The sequence below is a fragment of the Mauremys mutica genome, chromosome 12, assembly GCF_020497125.1.
Source record: "Mauremys mutica isolate MM-2020 ecotype Southern chromosome 12, ASM2049712v1, whole genome shotgun sequence".
Lineage (NCBI taxonomy): Eukaryota > Metazoa > Chordata > Testudines > Geoemydidae > Mauremys > Mauremys mutica.
The window spans coordinates 1,582,305-1,600,026 of NC_059083.1; the positions used below are offsets into that span (position 1 = coordinate 1,582,305).

Consider the following 17,722-nt stretch of genomic DNA (forward strand, 5'->3'; position numbering starts at 1 on the left):
GAAAGGCCCCATTCCCTCCCCTCCTGGTCCCCCTAGACAGCCAGTCCCCGGGCGTGGGGCTGGATCAAGGTAGGTGGGGGGGGGGAGCGATGGGGGGTGGTGCAGGGAACGGTGCCTCCCCTCTGGCCACAGTGTCTATTTCTGGTTCCAGCCCAGAGCAAACTCCCATCTCCCAAAATAGCTGGGGAGGGGGGGCAGCGTCTGTGTGAGTGAGTGTTAGACAGGGGGTGTCTGTGGGTTACTGGTGTTTGTCCCCCTGGGGGGCAGGAGGCAGCTGGAGCGGGGAGGGGGGGACCAAAGACACAGCTCCAGCAGAGGTAGCTGCCCCCCCTTCAGGGATCCCATCTGTTATGGGAGATCCAGTGCTGCAGACACCCCCCCCCCCATCTCCACCCTGGTGGGAGCCCTAGAGGTGGGTACAGATGTGCACAACCCAGCGTGCCCTTGGAGGAACAGGCGTTGGTGCAAAGCACACACTTGTGCACAGACAAGCTGGCCTCTGAAACACTGGCCAGCACGAATCCGCCCACCTCTGGGCAGGCGCACGTGCACACACACGCACATGTGGCACATGCACTGACATATGCCAAGCACACATGCCTTGCGAGACACACACGACTCCCTCGCACACACTAGTGCAATGCACACAGGTGCACACAGGCCGGCCGTGCGATTCCCACGCAGGTCCCGCCCCCTGCAGGATGTTCCCTGCCTCACGGACAGTGGGGGGCCTATTCCCAGCCAGGCTACCGTGGGCACCCCCCATCCCAGTGCAGAGCCCGGCCCCATGGCTGGGAGCTGGCCGGGCGGGGGCCGTGCCGGGGCCCCTTTGAACCTGGGCAGCGGCTCGGTGCCGTGTTTATCCGCAGGGCGGACAGAGGCAGCTCTGTGCAGGGCATGAACGGCCCGGCTGTCTGGCTGCTGGGCCGGGGCCCAGCCACTAACCACAACCCCCCACCCCCCTTCCCAGCTTTGACCCTGGCAGCCCAGGAACCAGCCAGCCCCTGCGCCCAGCCAGTGGGACCCGGGACACTGGGATCCCCCGGCCGCGGGGTTCAGTCTCCCACCTCCCCGTGTGCCTGCTCTCCGTGCACCCACCCCCCTGGGTCCCACTGCCAAGCAAGCGCTGTCCCCGCTGGGCCATGCGCCCGCCCCCCAGCCGAGGCTATGGGAAGCCCTGGGCGGATGTGGGTGGCTCTGGGAGCCTCCCTGGGGCAGGCCGAGCCAGGCTGCAATTACTGGGGAACCTGTCATTGTGGGTGCTGGGGTGGGGCTGGCCTTAGTCAGAGGCCTGGCCCTGGGCCACAGACGGGGCTCCCCTGCCCCCCCACTGGCTCCCTACCTGCCCCTGCCCCTCCCAACCGGCCCCCTCCCCTGCCAGCCCCGTCCTTTCCCCCGTCTCCTCCTCCCAGCCAGCTTGCTCCCCCTTCCATCCCCCCAACTTCCCCTGCCCCTCAGCCTGCCCCTCCCTCTGGGGTCCCCTCATCCCAGCCTTCCCCCAACCTTCCCCTTCTATTTTCAGGCTCTGGCTCCATCTGTTCCAGCCTCCCACCCTCAAGGCCGGGCCCCTGGTTCCTAGGGGAAATTCTGGCTAATTACAGAGCCTTGATTACAGCCTGGGGCTGGAGCTCTGGATCCAAATATACCTCGGGCTGGGCTGGGCTGGAGTCTCCTGGGCACGGCGGCTTTCCTGTTTCCCCCCCCCTGCCCCGTGCCTTCCCCCCATGGGTCTCCCCGCAGGTGTCTTCCCGTCGCGTCTCCTTCCCCCCATGGGTCTCCCCGCAGGTGTCTTCCCCCTGTGTCTCCTTCCCCCACGCGCAGGGAGTGGCAGGAGCACTGGGCTGGGGCCCGTCTGCTGCCTGGCTCCTGGCAGCGGGGGCTTGTCCTGGGGGCTCTAGACTCAGGGCCGATGGATTCCAGGGCGCTGGGGTGTCTCCGGTGCGCGGGTGGGGAGCCGCAGGCGGGGCTGTTCTCCCCCCGCTGGCTGTCGGTATTTGCTAGCTGTATTATGGTAGCGCGGGGACCTCAGCCCCGTTGCGCCAGGCGCAGCACAAACCCAGAGCGAAGCCCCGGCCCAGCGGTTACAGCGTAAGGCCAGGCCAAGGCCCCCACGGAGACAGACAGACGGGGACCACAAGGCCCCGCTGCCGCACTGCTGGGGCAGCCAAGCTGAGCCTGGTGCACCCACAGCCTGAGAGCGGCCGGGCTGGGTCAGCCCCGGGGGTCAGTGTCCGGCCGGTGCCAGGAGCTGCAGAGGGCGTGAGCGGAACCAGGCGATCGTGGTGTCCGTCCCCATGGCCTGGGCTGGGGCAAGTGTCCCAGTACTGGTGAGTGGGGAGGTGGGTTTGGGGGGGGAGTTCTGTGGCTGTCTGGGGGGAGCTGCCCCTCCTGCCTGGGGGCAGCTTGGAGCCAGCTGGGGGGGGGGGCTGGTGTACGACGGTACTGAGTGGCGATGGCGTCGAGTGGGGGCTGGATGGTGACTCGGGCTGGGCAGTGATGAAGAGGGTGTTGCAGGTGGCAGGGGTATCCACGCACACCCACAGTCACATGCGTGTGCCCAGCCTCACACATACACAGGCCTGCAACATGCACACTCGTGCATGGTTACACACACACACGGCCGCTCTGCTCATGAGGCCATTTCCAGGGGAGCACGTGGCCCTGCGGAGGGGGAACGGGATGGGACCCTCCTGCCTCCTGCCCACATATTGTGTCTTCCCCCCCCTCACCCCGTCTCACAGACCAAGCGTGGGGCCCAGGAGGGAGGGGGCTGAGGCCCAGAGAGCCCCAGTGACTTGCCGTGGGGCCCCGGGGAGCCAGGGATCACATCAGCCAGGCCAGGGCCTCGTCCACAAGCGTGTCCTTCCCCCCTTGCTGCCAGCGCCCACACGCACACTGACACACGTGTGCACACTGACATACACCCTCGGGCATGCTAACACACACGTATGTGTGCGCGCACACATGCTGTCACCCAGGCTGTGAACAGACACACTCACACCTCTAGCCGCACACAGGGGCTCACCAGCACAGCTCCCAGTGCAGCACACGGATTTGTGGGCACCTGCACACACAGGGTCACTCATGCACAATTATCTGTGCTTGTGCACCCCCCCCTCGCGTGCTGCAGGAGCGCTGGGCAGGGACCCCCACATCCATGCACCCCCCCACCTCCACACCCTCCCCACACACCCCACACTGCAGGGGCCCTGGGCAGGGACCCCCACATCCATGCACCCCCCCACCTCCACACCCTCCCCACACACCCCACACTGCAGGGGCCCTGGGCAGGGACCCCCACATCCATGCACCCCCCCACCTCCACACCGTCCCCACACACCCCACACTGCAGGGGCCCTGGGCAGGGACCCCCCGGGTGCCTATTTCGGGGAAGCTGCTGACGGGGGAGTGAGGGGAAGGTGCAGGGGCTGCCCTGGCTGATAAGCTCGGGGGGCGGGGGAGGAATCAGGCCCCTCTGCCCTACCAGGGGGCAGCATCCAACCCTGACCGATGGGCTGTGCTGGGGAGATGGAGGCCTCCTGGCTCCCACCCCCAAACTGGCCAGTCCCTGCCCTGGGGCTGGGTGGGAGCCGGCGCCCCCTAGAGGGGACAGGCCCCTGCCCCATTCCCTGCCCCCCCCGCGCCAGCCAGTCCCTGCCCTGGGGCTGGGTGGGAGCCGGCGCCCCCTAGAGGGGACAGGCTCCTGCCCCATTCCCGCCCCCCTGAGCCAGCCAGTCCCCGCCCTGGGGCCGGATGGGAGCCTAGAGGGGACAGGCCCCTGCCCCATTCCCTGCCCCCCCGCCCCAGCCAGTCCCCGCCCTGGGGCTGGGTGGGAGCCGGCGCCCCCTAGAGGGGACAGGCCCCTGCCCCCCTGAACCAGTCTGGATTTTGCAGCCTAGGGGCTGTGTCCCTGCTTGGGGGGCGGGGGTGTGTGGATGTGCAGTCCAGGGCTGTGTGTGTGTGTGTGTGTGAGAGATTACTCCCCTTCCCTCCAAGTACACCCAGCAGGGGGAGCCCCATTTCCTACAGCACCCCCCAGGGGCTGGGGGGTTCCCTGCATGAGCGGGGGGTGGGGACTGCTAGGAGATGGGGGGGGGGGTTAGTGGGGGAGTTGCTAGGAGATGGGGGGCTCTGAGCCAGGAGAGGGAGGTGGCACTGGGGTGGGTCTCACCTGGAAAGGGTTGGGGGGGGGTTTGGGAGGGGTAAAGGGAGGAAGGGCATCTCTGGGGGGGGAATTTTTGAGTGGGGGGAGATCAGTCTGTGGGTCAGGTGGGGGGAGGGGCGGTTAGGGGCAGAGTGTGCAGGAAACTGGGTCTCCCAGGGAGAGGTGGGAGTGGGGGGGTGTCTCCCAGCTGGGTAAGGAGCCGGGCAGGGGGGTGGAGCGGAGCTGGGAGGTGGGGGGGCCTGCAGGTGTGTGGGGGGCTGAGATCTCAGGGTGGGAGGAGTGGGCAGGGGCGTAGGAAGGGGCGGGTCTCCGGGGAGAGGAGGGCAGGGCTGGAGGGGGGCCGGGCAGGGCTGGGGCGAGCAGGGCAAGACTAGGGTGGGGAGCGGGGGAAGGGAAGGATGAGGGGGGTCGGGGTGGGCAGGGCTGGAGGGGGCAGTGGGGGGCAGGGCTGGAGTGGGGTCGGGCCGGGCGGGAGGAGGCAGTAGCTGGGCAGGGCTTGAAGGGCAGTGTGGGTGGGGGGCCGGGGCGTGATGGAGGGGGCACGTGGCGGACAGGACTGGAGGGGGGACGGGCTGGGGAGGGCAGGACTGGAGGGGGGCCGGGCCGGGCTGGGACAGTACAGGGGAGCCGGGCAGTGGGAGGTGGGGGGCGGGGCGGGCAGGACTGGGGGAGTAGTGGGGAGCGGGCAGGACTGGACGGGGGCCGGGCAGTGGGGCGGGCCGGGCCGGGCTGGACGGGGGGTCAGTGGGGGGGGGCCCGGGGCGGCCAGGGCTGGAGGGGGGCCGGGCAGTGGGTCGGGCCGGGGGGGCCGGGCAGGGCTGGAGGGGGGCCGGGCCGGGGGGGAGCGGGCCGGGCTGGGACGGTGCAGGGGAGCCGGGCGCTCGCAGACAGAGCCGGAGCTGGACACGGGGCAGCCGGAGCTACCGAGCAGCCGGGATCCCCTCGCCCTGCGCCCCCGACCCCGGGCTGCCCCCTCCGCTCCTGCCGGGCTCCGGAGAGCCCCCCTCGGCCATGGCCCGCGCCAAGCGCCCCCGGGCACCCGGGCTGCTGCCTCTGCTCCTGCTGCTGCCTCTGTGCGCACGGGCAGGTACGGGGGGGTGGGGAGAGGGGCGCAGGGGGGTGCTCGGGGGTCTGTGTCTGGGGCTCAGGGAGGGCACGGGGGGTCTGTGTCAGGGCACAGGGGGGTGCTCGGGGGGGTCTGTCAGGGCACAGGGGGGTGCTCGGGAGTCTGTGTCGGGGGTGCTGGGAGGGCACGGGGGGGTCTGTGTCGGGGTGCAGAGGGGTGCTCAGGGGTCTGTGTCGGGGCTCAGGGGGGTGCTCGGGGGGGTCTGTGTCGGGGCACAGGGAGGGCACCGGGGGTGTCTGTGTCGGGGCTCAGAGGGGTGCTCGGGAGTCTGTGTCTGGGGTGCTGGGAGGGCACCGGTGGGTCTCTGTGTTTGGGACCAGGAGATCTGGGACAGGGTCAGTGTCCTGCTCTGTGTCTGGGGCTCAGGGGGGTGCTCGGGGGTCTGTGTCTGGGGTGCTGGGAGGGCACGGGGGGGGTCTGTGTCGGGGTGCTCGGGAGTCTGTGTCTGGGGTGCTGGGAGGGCACGGGGGGGGTCTGTGTCGGGGTGCTCGGGGGTCTGTGTCTGGGGTGCTGGGAGGGCACGGGGGGGTCTGTGTCGGGGTGCTCGGGAGTCTGTGTCTCGGGTGCTGGGAGGGCATGGGGGTGTCTGTGTCGGGGCTCAGGGAGGGCACCGGGGGTCTGTGTCTGGGGCGCTGGGAGGGCACCGGGGGGTCTCGTTGTTTGGGACCAGGAGATCTGGGACAGGGTCAGTGTCCTGCTCTGTGCCGGGGGGGGGTGTGTGTCTGCCTGTCTCTGGGACGCAGTGTCAGGGGGGTGTCCGTGCCCTGGATGGGGGGATCAGGGGCTGCGGTAGGAGGTCAGTGCCCAGTCCAGGGCTGGCATGGGGGGTGTCAGTGCCGGGGGACAAGGAGGGGGCAGAGGCGCTGTGGCTCTGGCATGGTCCCCTGGAGCCCGGGCTCGGGTTGGGGGGCAGGCGGGCGCCGGGTTTGGGGTCTGGGTGTGTGAGTGGAGACTCGGGGCAGGCTGGGGGTGGGTGGGTGCCTGGTGTCCGGAGGGGGGATGGGTGGGGGACTGGGGAAGGCAGGTCCCAGCTGTGACAGCTGAGCCCCAGGGAGGGGGTGTCCCTCCCTGTCACCCAGCCCCCCCCCCATTGTGCTTTGCGGAGCCGCCAGCAGGTGGCCAGGGAGGGCTGGGGGCGCCGGCTGGGGTGATGTGGCAGAGACAGCACCTCCTCCCCTGGGCATGACGGGCAGATCCTAGGGACAGGCACCGGGGGTACTGGGGGGACAAGGGGACAGGCACTGGGGGCAGGGGGGGGACAAGGGGACAGGCACTGGGGGCGTGGGGGGACAAGGGGACAGGCACTGGGGGTACTGGGGGGACAAGGGGACAGGCTCTGGGGGCAGGGGGTTAAGGGTGCAGGAGGGTCAGAAATTCAGGGGATCTGAAAACGGGGGCCTGAATTTGGGGGTTTAGGGACAGCCTGGATTTTAGGGCAATGAGAACTGGATGAAGGCGTCATGGAGTGGGGGGCAGGGAGAGGTCAGGAATTTGGTGGGTACAATCCTTCCTTTTTATTCCACCCCAACTTTAGCCCCCCAACTTGTTATGGGGGAGTCTCCCCCAGGCTTGGGGGTGGATCTTTGGCAGCAGGGGGCTGTTGGGGTTTCTCTGGCACCAGAGGCAGAGTGGGGATGTCTCCGGTATTGGGGGGCTCTGGGAGGGGGAATTGCTGGCTTGGGGGCACAGGGCTTCTCTGGTGCGATGGATCCAACCCTGTTTATCCAGCCTTCCCCCACCCGGACTGGCTTGGACTGAAAATGGGGGATCCGCCCCCTCGACCTGTCCGGGTTTGCTTCATTGCCCGCGTGTCCTGCGCCCCCAGAGCCCCCATTGCCCATGTGTCCTGCACCCCCCCAAAGCCCCCCATTGCCCATGTGTCCTGCGCCCCCCAGAGCCCCCATTGCCCATGTGGCCTGTGCTCCCCCATATGGCCTGTGCCCCCCATTGCCCGTGTGGCCTGTACCCCCAGAGTCCCCCATTGCCCACATGTCCTGCGCCCCCCAGAGCCCCCCATTGCCCATATGGCCTGTGCTCCCTCATATGGCCTGTGCCCCCCATTGCCCCCCATTGCCCACGTGTCCTGCGCCCCCCAGAGCCCCCCATTGCCCGTGTGGCCTGTACCCCCATTGCCCCTCATTGCCCACGTGTCCTGCGCCCCCAGGGCCCCCCATTGCCTGTGTGGCCTGTGCCCCCCAGGGCCCCCCATTCCCCGTGTGGCCTGTACCCCCAGAGCCCCCCATTGCCCGTGTGGCCTGTACCCCCAGAGCCCCCCATTGCCCACGTGTCCTGCGCCCCCAGGGCCCCCCATTGCCCGTGTGGCCTGCGCCCCCCGGGCCCTGCACACACAGAGGCTCTTTGTGCTGGGAACAGGGCGGGAGTGTGCGCTGGGCTGGGCGTGGGGGGTTTATTTATCTTTGGGCTGCGGCTTCCCCTGACCCCCTGCCCGGCCCGGCCTGTGCTGAGCCAGAGCCGCCTCCCCTGTGTGTGGGGATTTCTAACCCTGGGGAAGTGAGTGCAGGGCCCCACTGCGCCCCCCTCCTCTGCTCAGCCCCCTGCACCCCCAATCTCCCCCTGCTCCCCCATTCCCATGTTCTTCACTCCATGTCTCCTGCACCCCCCTGCACCCCCCCCCACTCCCTTCACAGGGTTAACTCCGGGATGGGAGGGGTGGACTCGGGGATCTCTGTCTTACTGGGCTGGGGCTGGTGGGGGGCTGCATGTGCCTGGTCCGCACCATTCTGGCCCTGTGGTGTGTGTGTGTGTGTGGATTGTACAGTTGTGTCTCCCCATAGGGTGTGTGCGTGCGCAGGTGTGTAGCTCTGTGTGTGTTTCATACAATTGTGTACTTCTGTTTCCTGCCACAAGGGGTGTGTGTGTATGTTGTGTGTGTGAGTGCGTATAGTTGTGTCCCCGTGTCCCCCCCCCCCAAGTTGTGTGTGTAGACAGTTGTGTAGTTGTGTCTCCCCCTGGGAGGGGTTGTTGGTGTGGGTGTGTAGTGGCCCTTCCTCCCCTTCCCCCAGAGCCCCAGTGTCTGGGCCCTTCCTCCCCTCCCCCCCCCGAGCCCCCAGTGTCTGGGCCCCTCCTCCCCTCCCCCCTCCGGCTCCCAGTGTCTGGGCCCTTCCTCCCCTCCCCCCCCGAGCCCCCAGTGTCTGGGCCCCTCCTCTCCTCCCCCCCCGGGCCCCCAGTGCCTGGGCCCTTCCTCCCCTCCCCTCCCCGGTCCCCCAGTGTCTGGGCCCTTCCTCTCCTCCCCCCCGGGGCCCCCCGTGTCTGGGCCCTTCCTCTCCGCCCCCCCAGACGCCCCGTGTCTGGGCCCTTCCTCCCCTCCCCCCCCCCCGAGCCCCCAGTGTCTGGGCCCTTCCTCCCCTCCCCCCCCGGGCCCCCAGTGTCTGGGCCCTTCCTCCCCTCCCCCCACGGGCCCCCAGTGTCTGGGCCCTTCCTCCCCTCCCCCCCAGACCCCCAGTGTCTGGGCCCTCTCCTCCCCTCCCCCCCCCACGGGCCCCCAGTGTCTGGGCCCCTCCTCCCCTCCCCCCCAGGCCCCAGTGTCTGGGCCCTTCCTCCCCACCCCCCCCCCCCGACCCCCTTGGGCTGGGCCCTTCCTCCCCGCCCCCCCAGCCCCCCTGTGTCTGGGCCCTTCCTCCCCTCCCCCCCCCCCGAGCCCCCAGTGTCTGGGCCCTTCCTCCCCTCCCCCCCAGACCCCCTGTGTCTGGGCCCTTCCTCCCTCCCCCCCAGACCCCCTGTGTCTGGGCCCTGCCTCCCCCCCCCCCCGGGCCCCCAGTGTCTGGGCCCTTCCTCCCCTCCCCCCCGGCCCCCAGTGTCTGGGCCCTTCCTCCCCTCCCCCCACGGGCCCCCAGTGTCTGGGCCCTTCCTCCCCTCCCCCCACGGGCCCCCAGTGTCTGGGCCCCTCCTCCCCTCCCCCCCAGGCCCCAGTGTCTGGGCCCTTCCTCCCCTCCCCCCCCCAGACCCCCAGTGTCTGGGCCCTTCCTCCCCACCCCCCCAGCCCCACAGTGTCTGGGCCCGTCCTCCCCACCCCCCACCCCGTGCCCCCCGTTTCTGGGCCCTTCCTCCCCTCCCCCCCAGACCCCCTGTGTCTGGGCCCTTCCTCCCCTCCCCCCCAGGCCCCTAGTGTCTGGGCCCCTCCTCCCCTCCCCCCCAAGCCCCAGTGTCTGGGCCCTTCCTCCCCTCCCCCCCGGACCCCCAGTGTCTGGGCCCTTCCCCTCCTTTTTGTTTCTTCTTTCATTCCCTGTTTGCTCCTCTCCTGTTCATTCCTTTTCTGAATCCTCCCCCCCCACCCGCTTTTCCTTTGGGCCCCCCCCCCGCACTCGCTCTAATTACTGTTTGGGTTTCTGGGCGGAAGCTGCCTGGACCAGCCCAAAATAGACACTGCAGAGTCAGGCCTCCAGACCTGCTGCGCCCCACCCGGCCGGGGCAGATCCAGGGTGGGGTCCGGCCGGGGCAGATCCGGGGGGGTGCTGGGGGTCTGGCCGGGGCAGATCCAGGGGGGGTGCTGGGGGTCTGGCAGGGGCAGATCCGGGAGGGGTGCTGGGGGTCTGGCCGGGGCAGATCCGGCGGGGTGCTGGGGGTCTGGCCGGGGCAGATCCAGGGGGGGTGCTGGGGTCTGGCAGGGGCAGATCCGGGAGGGGGTGCTGGGGGTCTGGCTGGGATGGTCCCACAGGGTTGGAGCTGGACCCGGATGCAGGATCATCCCCCATGTCTCTCCCTGCTGCCCCATCCCCACCCGCAGCTGCAGCCCTCCCCATGTCTCCAGACCATCCTTTCTCGTGCGTGGGCCCCCCGGTTATATAACCCCACAGAGCACCCAGGGACCTGCAGCTCACGGGAATGTGTATCCACCCCCGATCTCCAGAACCCAGAGTATCCCTCCATTCATCGCTCCACCTGCCCTTCCCTCCATCCATCCCCAGATCCCATCTGTGCTTCCATCCCTCCATGTATCCCTCGCGTCCATCCCTCCATCCATCCCCAGATCCCATCTGTGCTTCCATCCCTCCATGTATCCCTCGCTTCCATCCCTCCATCCCTACCTCCCCAGATCCCATCTGTGCTTCCATCCCTCCATCCATCCCCAGATCCCATCTGTGCTTCCATCCCTCCATGTATCCCTCGCTTCCATCTCTCCATCAGTTCCCAGATCCCATCTGTGCTTCCATCCCTCCATGTATCCCTCGCTTCCATCCCTCCATCCCTACCTCCCCAGATCCCATCTGTGCTTCCATCCCTCCATCCATCCCCAGATCCCATCTGTGGTTCCATCCCTCCATGTATCCCTCGCTTCCATCTCTCCATCAGTTCCCAGATCCCATCTGTGCTTCCATCCCTCCATGTATCCCTCACTTCCATCCCTCCATCCCCAGATCCCAGCTGTGCTTCCATCCCTCCATGTATCCCTCACGTCCATCCCTCCATCCATCCCCAGATCCCATCTGTGCGTCCATCCCTCCATGTATCCCTCGCGTCCATCCCACCTTCCCCAGATGCCATCTGTGCTTCCATCCCTCCATGTATCCCTCGCGTCCATCCCTCCATCCATCCCCAGATCCCAGCTGTGCTTCCATCCCTCCATGTATCCCTCACTTCCATCCCTCCATCCCCAGATCCCATCTGTGCTTCCATCCCTCCATGTATCCCTCGCGTCCATCCCTCCATCCATCCCCAGATCCCAGCTGTGCTTCCATCCCTCCATGTATCCCTCGCGTCCATCCCTCCATCCATCCCCAGATCCCAGCTGTGCTTCCATCCCTCCATGTATCCCTCGCTTCCATCCCTCCATCAGTTCCCAGATCCCAGCTGTGCTTCCATCCCTCCATGTATCCCTCACGTCCATCCCTCCATCCATCCCCAGATCCCATCTGTGCGTCCATCCCTCCATGTATCCCTCGCGTCCATCCCACCTTCCCCAGATGCCATCTGTGCTTCCATCCCTCCATGTATCCCTCGCGTCCATCCCTCCATCCATCCCCAGATCCCAGCTGTGCTTCCATCCCTCCATGTATCCCTCACTTCCATCCCTCCATCCCCAGATCCCATCTGTGCTTCCATCCCTCCATGTATCCCTCGCGTCCATCCCTCCATCCATCCCCAGATCCCATCTGTGCTTCCATCCCTCCATGTATCCCTCGCGTCCATCCCTCCATCCATCCCCAGATCCCAGCTGTGCTTCCATCCCTCCATGTATCCCTCGCGTCCATCCCTCCATCCATCCCCAGATCCCAGCTGTGCTTCCATCCCTCCATGTATCCCTCGCGTCCATCCCTCCATCCATCCCCAGATCCCAGCTGTGCTTCCATCCCTCCATGTATCCCTCGCTTCCATCCCTCCATCAGTTCCCAGATCCCAGCTGTGCTTCCATCCCTCCATGTATCCCTCACGTCCATCCCTCCATCCATCCCCAGATCCCATCTGTGCGTCCATCCCTCCATGTATCCCTCGCGTCCATCCCACCTTCCCCAGATGCCATCTGTGCTTCCATCCCTCCATGTATCCCTCGCGTCCATCCCTCCATCCATCCCCAGATCCCATCTGTGCTTCCATCCCTCCATGTATCCCTCGCGTCCATCCCTCCATCCATCCCCAGATCCCAGCTGTGCTTCCATCCCTCCATGTATCCCTCGCGTCCATCCCTCCATCCATCCCCAGATCCCAGCTGTGCTTCCATCCCTCCATGTATCCCTCGCTTCCATCCCTCCATCAGTTCCCAGATCCCAGCTGTGCTTCCATCCCTCCATGTATCCCTCACGTCCATCCCTCCATCCATCCCCAGATCCCATCTGTGCGTCCATCCCTCCATGTATCCCTCGCGTCCATCCCACCTTCCCCAGATGCCATCTGTGCTTCCATCCCTCCATGTATCCCTCGCGTCCATCCCTCCATCCATCCCCAGATCCCAGCTGTGCTTCCATCCCTCCATGTATCCCTCACTTCCATCCCTCCATCCCCAGATCCCATCTGTGCTTCCATCCCTCCATGTATCCCTCGCGTCCATCCCTCCATCCATCCCAGATCCCATCTGTGGTTCCATCCCTCCATGTATCCCTCGCGTCCATCCCTCCATCCATCCCCAGATCCCAGCTGTGCTTCCATCCCTCCATGTATCCCTCGCGTCCATCCCTCCATCCATCCCCAGATCCCAGCTGTGCTTCCATCCCTCCATGTATCCCTCGCTTCCATCCCTCCATCAGTTCCCAGATCCCAGCTGTGCTTCCATCCCTCCATGTATCCCTCACGTCCATCCCTCCATCCATCCCCAGATCCCATCTGTGCGTCCATCCCTCCATGTATCCCTCGCGTCCATCCCACCTTCCCCAGATGCCATCTGTGCTTCCATCCCTCCATGTATCCCTCGCGTCCATCCCTCCATCCATCCCCAGATCCCAGGTGTGCTTCCATCCCTCCATGTATCCCTCACTTCCATCCCTCCATCCCCAGATCCCATCTGTGCTTCCATCCCTCCATGTATCCCTCGCGTCCATCCCTCCATCCATCCCCAGATCCCAGCTGTGCTTCCATCCCTCCATGTATCCCTCGCGTCCATCCCTCCATCCATCCCCAGATCCCAGCTGTGCTTCCATCCCTCCATGTATCCCTCGCTTCCATCCCTCCATCAGTTCCCAGATCCCAGCTGTGCTTCCATCCCTCCATGTATCCCTCACGTCCATCCCTCCATCCATCCCCAGATCCCATCTGTGCGTCCATCCCTCCATGTATCCCTCGCGTCCATCCCACCTTCCCCAGATGCCATCTGTGCTTCCATCCCTCCATGTATCCCTCGCGTCCATCCCTCCATCCATCCCCAGATCCCAGCTGTGCTTCCATCCCTCCATGTATCCCTCACTTCCATCCCTCCATCCCCAGATCCCATCTGTGCTTCCATCCCTCCATGTATCCCTCGCGTCCATCCTCCATCCATCCCCAGATCCCAGCTGTGCTTCCATCCCATGTATCCCTCGCGTCAATCCCTCCATCCATCCCCAGATCCCAGCTGTGCTTCCATCCCTCCATGTATCCCTCGCGTCCATCCCTCCATCCATCCCCAGATCCCAGCTGTGCTTCCATCCCTCCATGTATCCCTCGCTTCCATCCCTCCATCAGTTCCCAGATCCCAGCTGTGCTTCCATCCCTCCATGTATCCCTCACGTCCATCCCTCCATCCATCCCCAGATCCCATCTGTGCGTCCATCCCTCCATGTATCCCTCGCGTCCATCCCACCTTCCCCAGATGCCATCTGTGCTTCCATCCCTCCATGTATCCCTCGCGTCCATCCCTCCATCCATCCCCAGATCCCATCTGTGCTTCCATCCCTCCATGTATCCCTCGCGTCCATCCCTCCATCCATCCCCAGATCCCAGCTGTGCTTCCATCCCTCCATGTATCCCTCGCGTCCATCCCTCCATCCATCCCCAGATCCCAGCTGTGCTTCCATCCCTCCATGTATCCCTCGCTTCCATCCCTCCATCAGTTCCCAGATCCCAGCTGTGCTTCCATCCCTCCATGTATCCCTCACGTCCATCCCTCCATCCATCCCCAGATCCCATCTGTGCGTCCATCCCTCCATGTATCCCTCGCGTCCATCCCACCTTCCCCAGATGCCATCTGTGCTTCCATCCCTCCATGTATCCCTCGCGTCCATCCCTCCATCCATCCCCAGATCCCATCTGTGCTTCCATCCCTCCATGTATCCCTCGCGTCCATCCCTCCATCCATCCCCAGATCCCAGCTGTGCTTCCATCCCTCCATGTATCCCTCGCGTCCATCCCTCCATCCATCCCCAGATCCCAGCTGTGCTTCCATCCCTCCATGTATCCCTCGCTTCCATCCCTCCATCAGTTCCCAGATCCCAGCTGTGCTTCCATCCCTCCATGTATCCCTCACGTCCATCCCTCCATCCATCCCCAGATCCCATCTGTGCGTCCATCCCTCCATGTATCCCTCGCGTCCATCCCACCTTCCCCAGATGCCATCTGTGCTTCCATCCCTCCATGTATCCCTCGCGTCCATCCCTCCATCCATCCCCAGATCCCAGCTGTGCTTCCATCCCTCCATGTATCCCTCACTTCCATCCCTCCATCCCCAGATCCCATCTGTGCTTCCATCCCTCCATGTATCCCTCGCGTCCATCCCTCCATCCATCCCCAGATCCCAGCTGTGCTTCCATCCCTCCATGTATCCCTCGCGTCCATCCCTCCATCCATCCCCAGATCCCAGCTGTGCTTCCATCCCTCCATGTATCCCTCGCGTCCATCCCTCCATCCCCAGATCCCAGCTGTGCTTCCATCCCTCCAGGGGCGGCTCTAGGCACCAGCAAAGCAAGCACCTGCTTGGGGCAGCCCATTTGCAGCGGCGGCAGGGATCCATCATGGGAGCTGAGAACCAACAGGGGCCCCCGGGAGCTGTCGTTCCTTGATTAGCTCCCTGCTTATAGAGCTAGCCCTGGAGCAGGGAAAGAACTACATTTCCCAGCATTCCCTTGGCCACTACCAACTGGAAAGGAAGGAGGGGGACCTCATGCGGCAGCGTGCTGAGAGTGCTGTGAATGGTGGTAGGGGGAGACCATATTTTAACATTCAAAAAACAGGACAGTCCGGGGGAGGGAAGCCCCACCCTGCCACCATCCACTCCCTCCGACTGCCCCCCACAGAAACCCCAACCCATCCAACCCCCCCCCCCCCGCTCCCTGTCCCCTGATCACCCCCTCCCGGGACCCCTGCCCCTAACTGCCCCCCAGGACCCCACCCCCTATCTAAGCGCTGCTGGTCCTTGTCCCCTGATTGCCCCCTCCCGGGACCCCTGCCCCTGACTGCCCCCCAGGACCCCACCCCCTATCTAAGCCTCCCTTCAACTTGTCCCCTGATTGCCCCCTCCTGAGACCCCCCCAACTTCCCGCCAGGACCCCACCCCCTACCTGTCCCCTGACGAACCCCTGGGACTCCCATGCCTATCCAACTGCTGCCTGTCCCCTGACTGCCCCCCCTGAACCCCTGACCCATCTAACCCCCCTTCTCCCTGCCCCTGATTGACCCCCCGAACCTCCGCCCCATCCAGCCCCCCCTGCTCCCTGTCCCTTGACTGCCTCCCCGGAACCTCCTACCCCTTCTCCAACCCCCCAACCCCCTTACCGTGCCACTCAGACCAGCGTGACAGCTGCTGCATACATGCTGCCGTGCTCCCCCGTGGAGCCCACAGCCCCCTCCCCCCCCACACACCCACCACCTGCCTTCCAGATTTGAACACCTCAAAATTCAGGAGTGCTCAAGCTCAGTTTGGGCGGCTGTTACTTCATTTCTCCCAAATCAAATATACTGATCCACTGTAACTTGCTGTAGAAAAAGTAGGATAAAATTGAGCAAGAAATGCTTATTAGGACTGGAATTGCTATTTTCAACAGCCATTGCCTTTTTGTTTGTTTGAAAGGAAGTCAGTGATATTGCATTGGCAAATTCCCCATAGAAAGAAAGAGTGGAACAAAAGAATAATAAAGGCACCTCAACTTTTCCTCATTTATGGAGGACAGTCTTATAATATGCATCCAGATATCCTCCAATTATGGGAACGAATCCTGTCTGTGTTTTGTGCACATCCGAAATTCCTGCTGAATGACCCGCCCTGGGAGCGAGTTACCAGTGACCCAGGGCTGCGGCGGAAGGAGGGTGCAGGTGGGGGGGGAGAGCTCAGGGCTGGGGCGGCAGCGGGGTGGGGGGAGGGCACTGGTGGAGGGGAAAGGGGGAAGCCCAGCACTGGGGTGGCAGGGGATGTGAGGGGGGGAGCCCAGGGCTGGGACGGGGGGCAGCCAACATTTTTTTTGCTTGGGGCAGCAAAAAACTTAGAGCCGGCCCTGCTCCCTCCCCAGATCTCATCTGTGCTTCCATCCCTCCATGTATCCCTCGCTTCCATCCCTCCATCAGTTCCCAGATCACATCTGTGCTTCCATCCATCCATGGATCCCTCACGTCCATCCCTCCCCAGATCCCATCTGTGCTTCCATCCATCCATGTATCCCTCGCTTCCATCCATCCCTCTATCCCTTCCTTGCTCCTAAGGTGTCATCCATTCCATTCTTCTTGCATCACCATCCATCTATTTCCATACTTTACTCAGTATCTATCTATCTATCTATCCCTGTGCCCATCCCCAAGGCATCTGGTCCTTTGCAGCCCCCAGCCCCAGGGGATTGCAGCTCCTCTGCCCATTTCTTTAGTTCTCTAAGACAATCCACCCTCCACCCTGCCCTGAGTCTTGTAGGGGTTGGGTGCTCCCAGTGCCAGGCAGGGTCTCCCCTGCACCCTCTGCAGGAGCCCAGCTGGGGTGTACTGGCTGGAGGAGCTGGGTGGGGAGAAGTGGGGTGGAAACCACAGCTGGGTGGGGCAGGGGCAGCGGGAGGTCAGGGCCACACAGACTGGGGCTGTGGGGAATGGGGCCTAGGACACCTGGGTTCTATCTGTGCCTCTGGGGTTGGGGGGGTGGAGTCTATCAGATCCCCAAACCCATCTCTGTGGGGATATTAATAACCCCAGGGTACCATGTTCCCCCCTCTTTGTCCTTGGTTAAAATCCCTCACCTACTTTGCACTGTTATACTCAGCTGTCCATGCTCCTGCCTAGAGTTGGCTGCATTGCACTGTATGTAGAAGCCCCAGTGTCGCCTCTCCCTTATCCCGGTGCAGCCCAACCCCTGGGTCACAGAGAGCCCCACCTGGACTTTGGGGGCCAAGCCAGGAGATGGGAAAGCTATCAAGGATTGGGGACCCTCTCTGAGCTGCCTCTCTTCTCCTCATCCGACTGTGAAAGCAGCAGCCCCTCCCACACAAGCCTGCTGGTGAGGGTCTGGGGGTTAATCAGGTGGGGGAAGAGTTAGGGGTACATGGTTTGGACTTCGGTGGGAGTGGGGTAAATAGCTGGTCTCTGTGCGGAGGGGGGGCATGGTACATCTGTAGTTCTCAGAGCACTTTGCAATGGGGCTTTATCCCAGACAGGGAAACTGAGGCACAAAAAAGGGAAAGGAGTTCCTCCTTAGAGAATAGAACCCAGGAGTCCTGGCTCCCAGCCCCCCTGCTATAACCCACTGGACCCTACTCCCTTCCGAGAGCCAGGAATAGAACCCAGGAGTCCTGGTGGGTGGGGTGAGTCGCGCGTGGGGTGCCGAGGGGGCTGGCGGCAGCGGGTGGCCACTGGTGTGATGCCCCCCGGGGCGGGGGCCGGCAGGGCAGTATGAATGGCTGTCTCAGTGCATTGATGTCTGGGGGCCCAGCCAGCGGCCTGTGGCGGGAGCCGTGCGCTCCTGTGGTTTGTCAGCCCCTGCCCTGACCCCTGGGGCCGTGTCCGGCAGAGAAAGGGCCCTTCTGCCCCCCCCCCCCGTTCCTGCCCTGCCCCACCCAGCCTCGGGGGCTGAGCCTTTCACACAGCACCGAGCTGGGGGA

The 17,722-nt window shown here is 64.8% G+C and overlaps 1 protein-coding gene across 1 annotated transcript in view; it reads left to right on the forward strand.

The window, feature by feature from the left end:
* Window positions 1-5,160: 5,160 nt before the first annotated feature.
* The window catches only part of COL11A2 (collagen type XI alpha 2 chain), a 91,572-nt gene continuing 79,010 nt past the window's right edge, over window positions 5,161-17,722 (forward strand). The window contains exon 1 of the mRNA XM_044982829.1: window positions 5,161-5,252. Coding sequence (XP_044838764.1) covers window positions 5,177-5,252 — 76 coding nt within the window. The 5' untranslated portion in view covers window positions 5,161-5,176. The remainder of the gene's footprint in view (window positions 5,253-17,722) is intronic.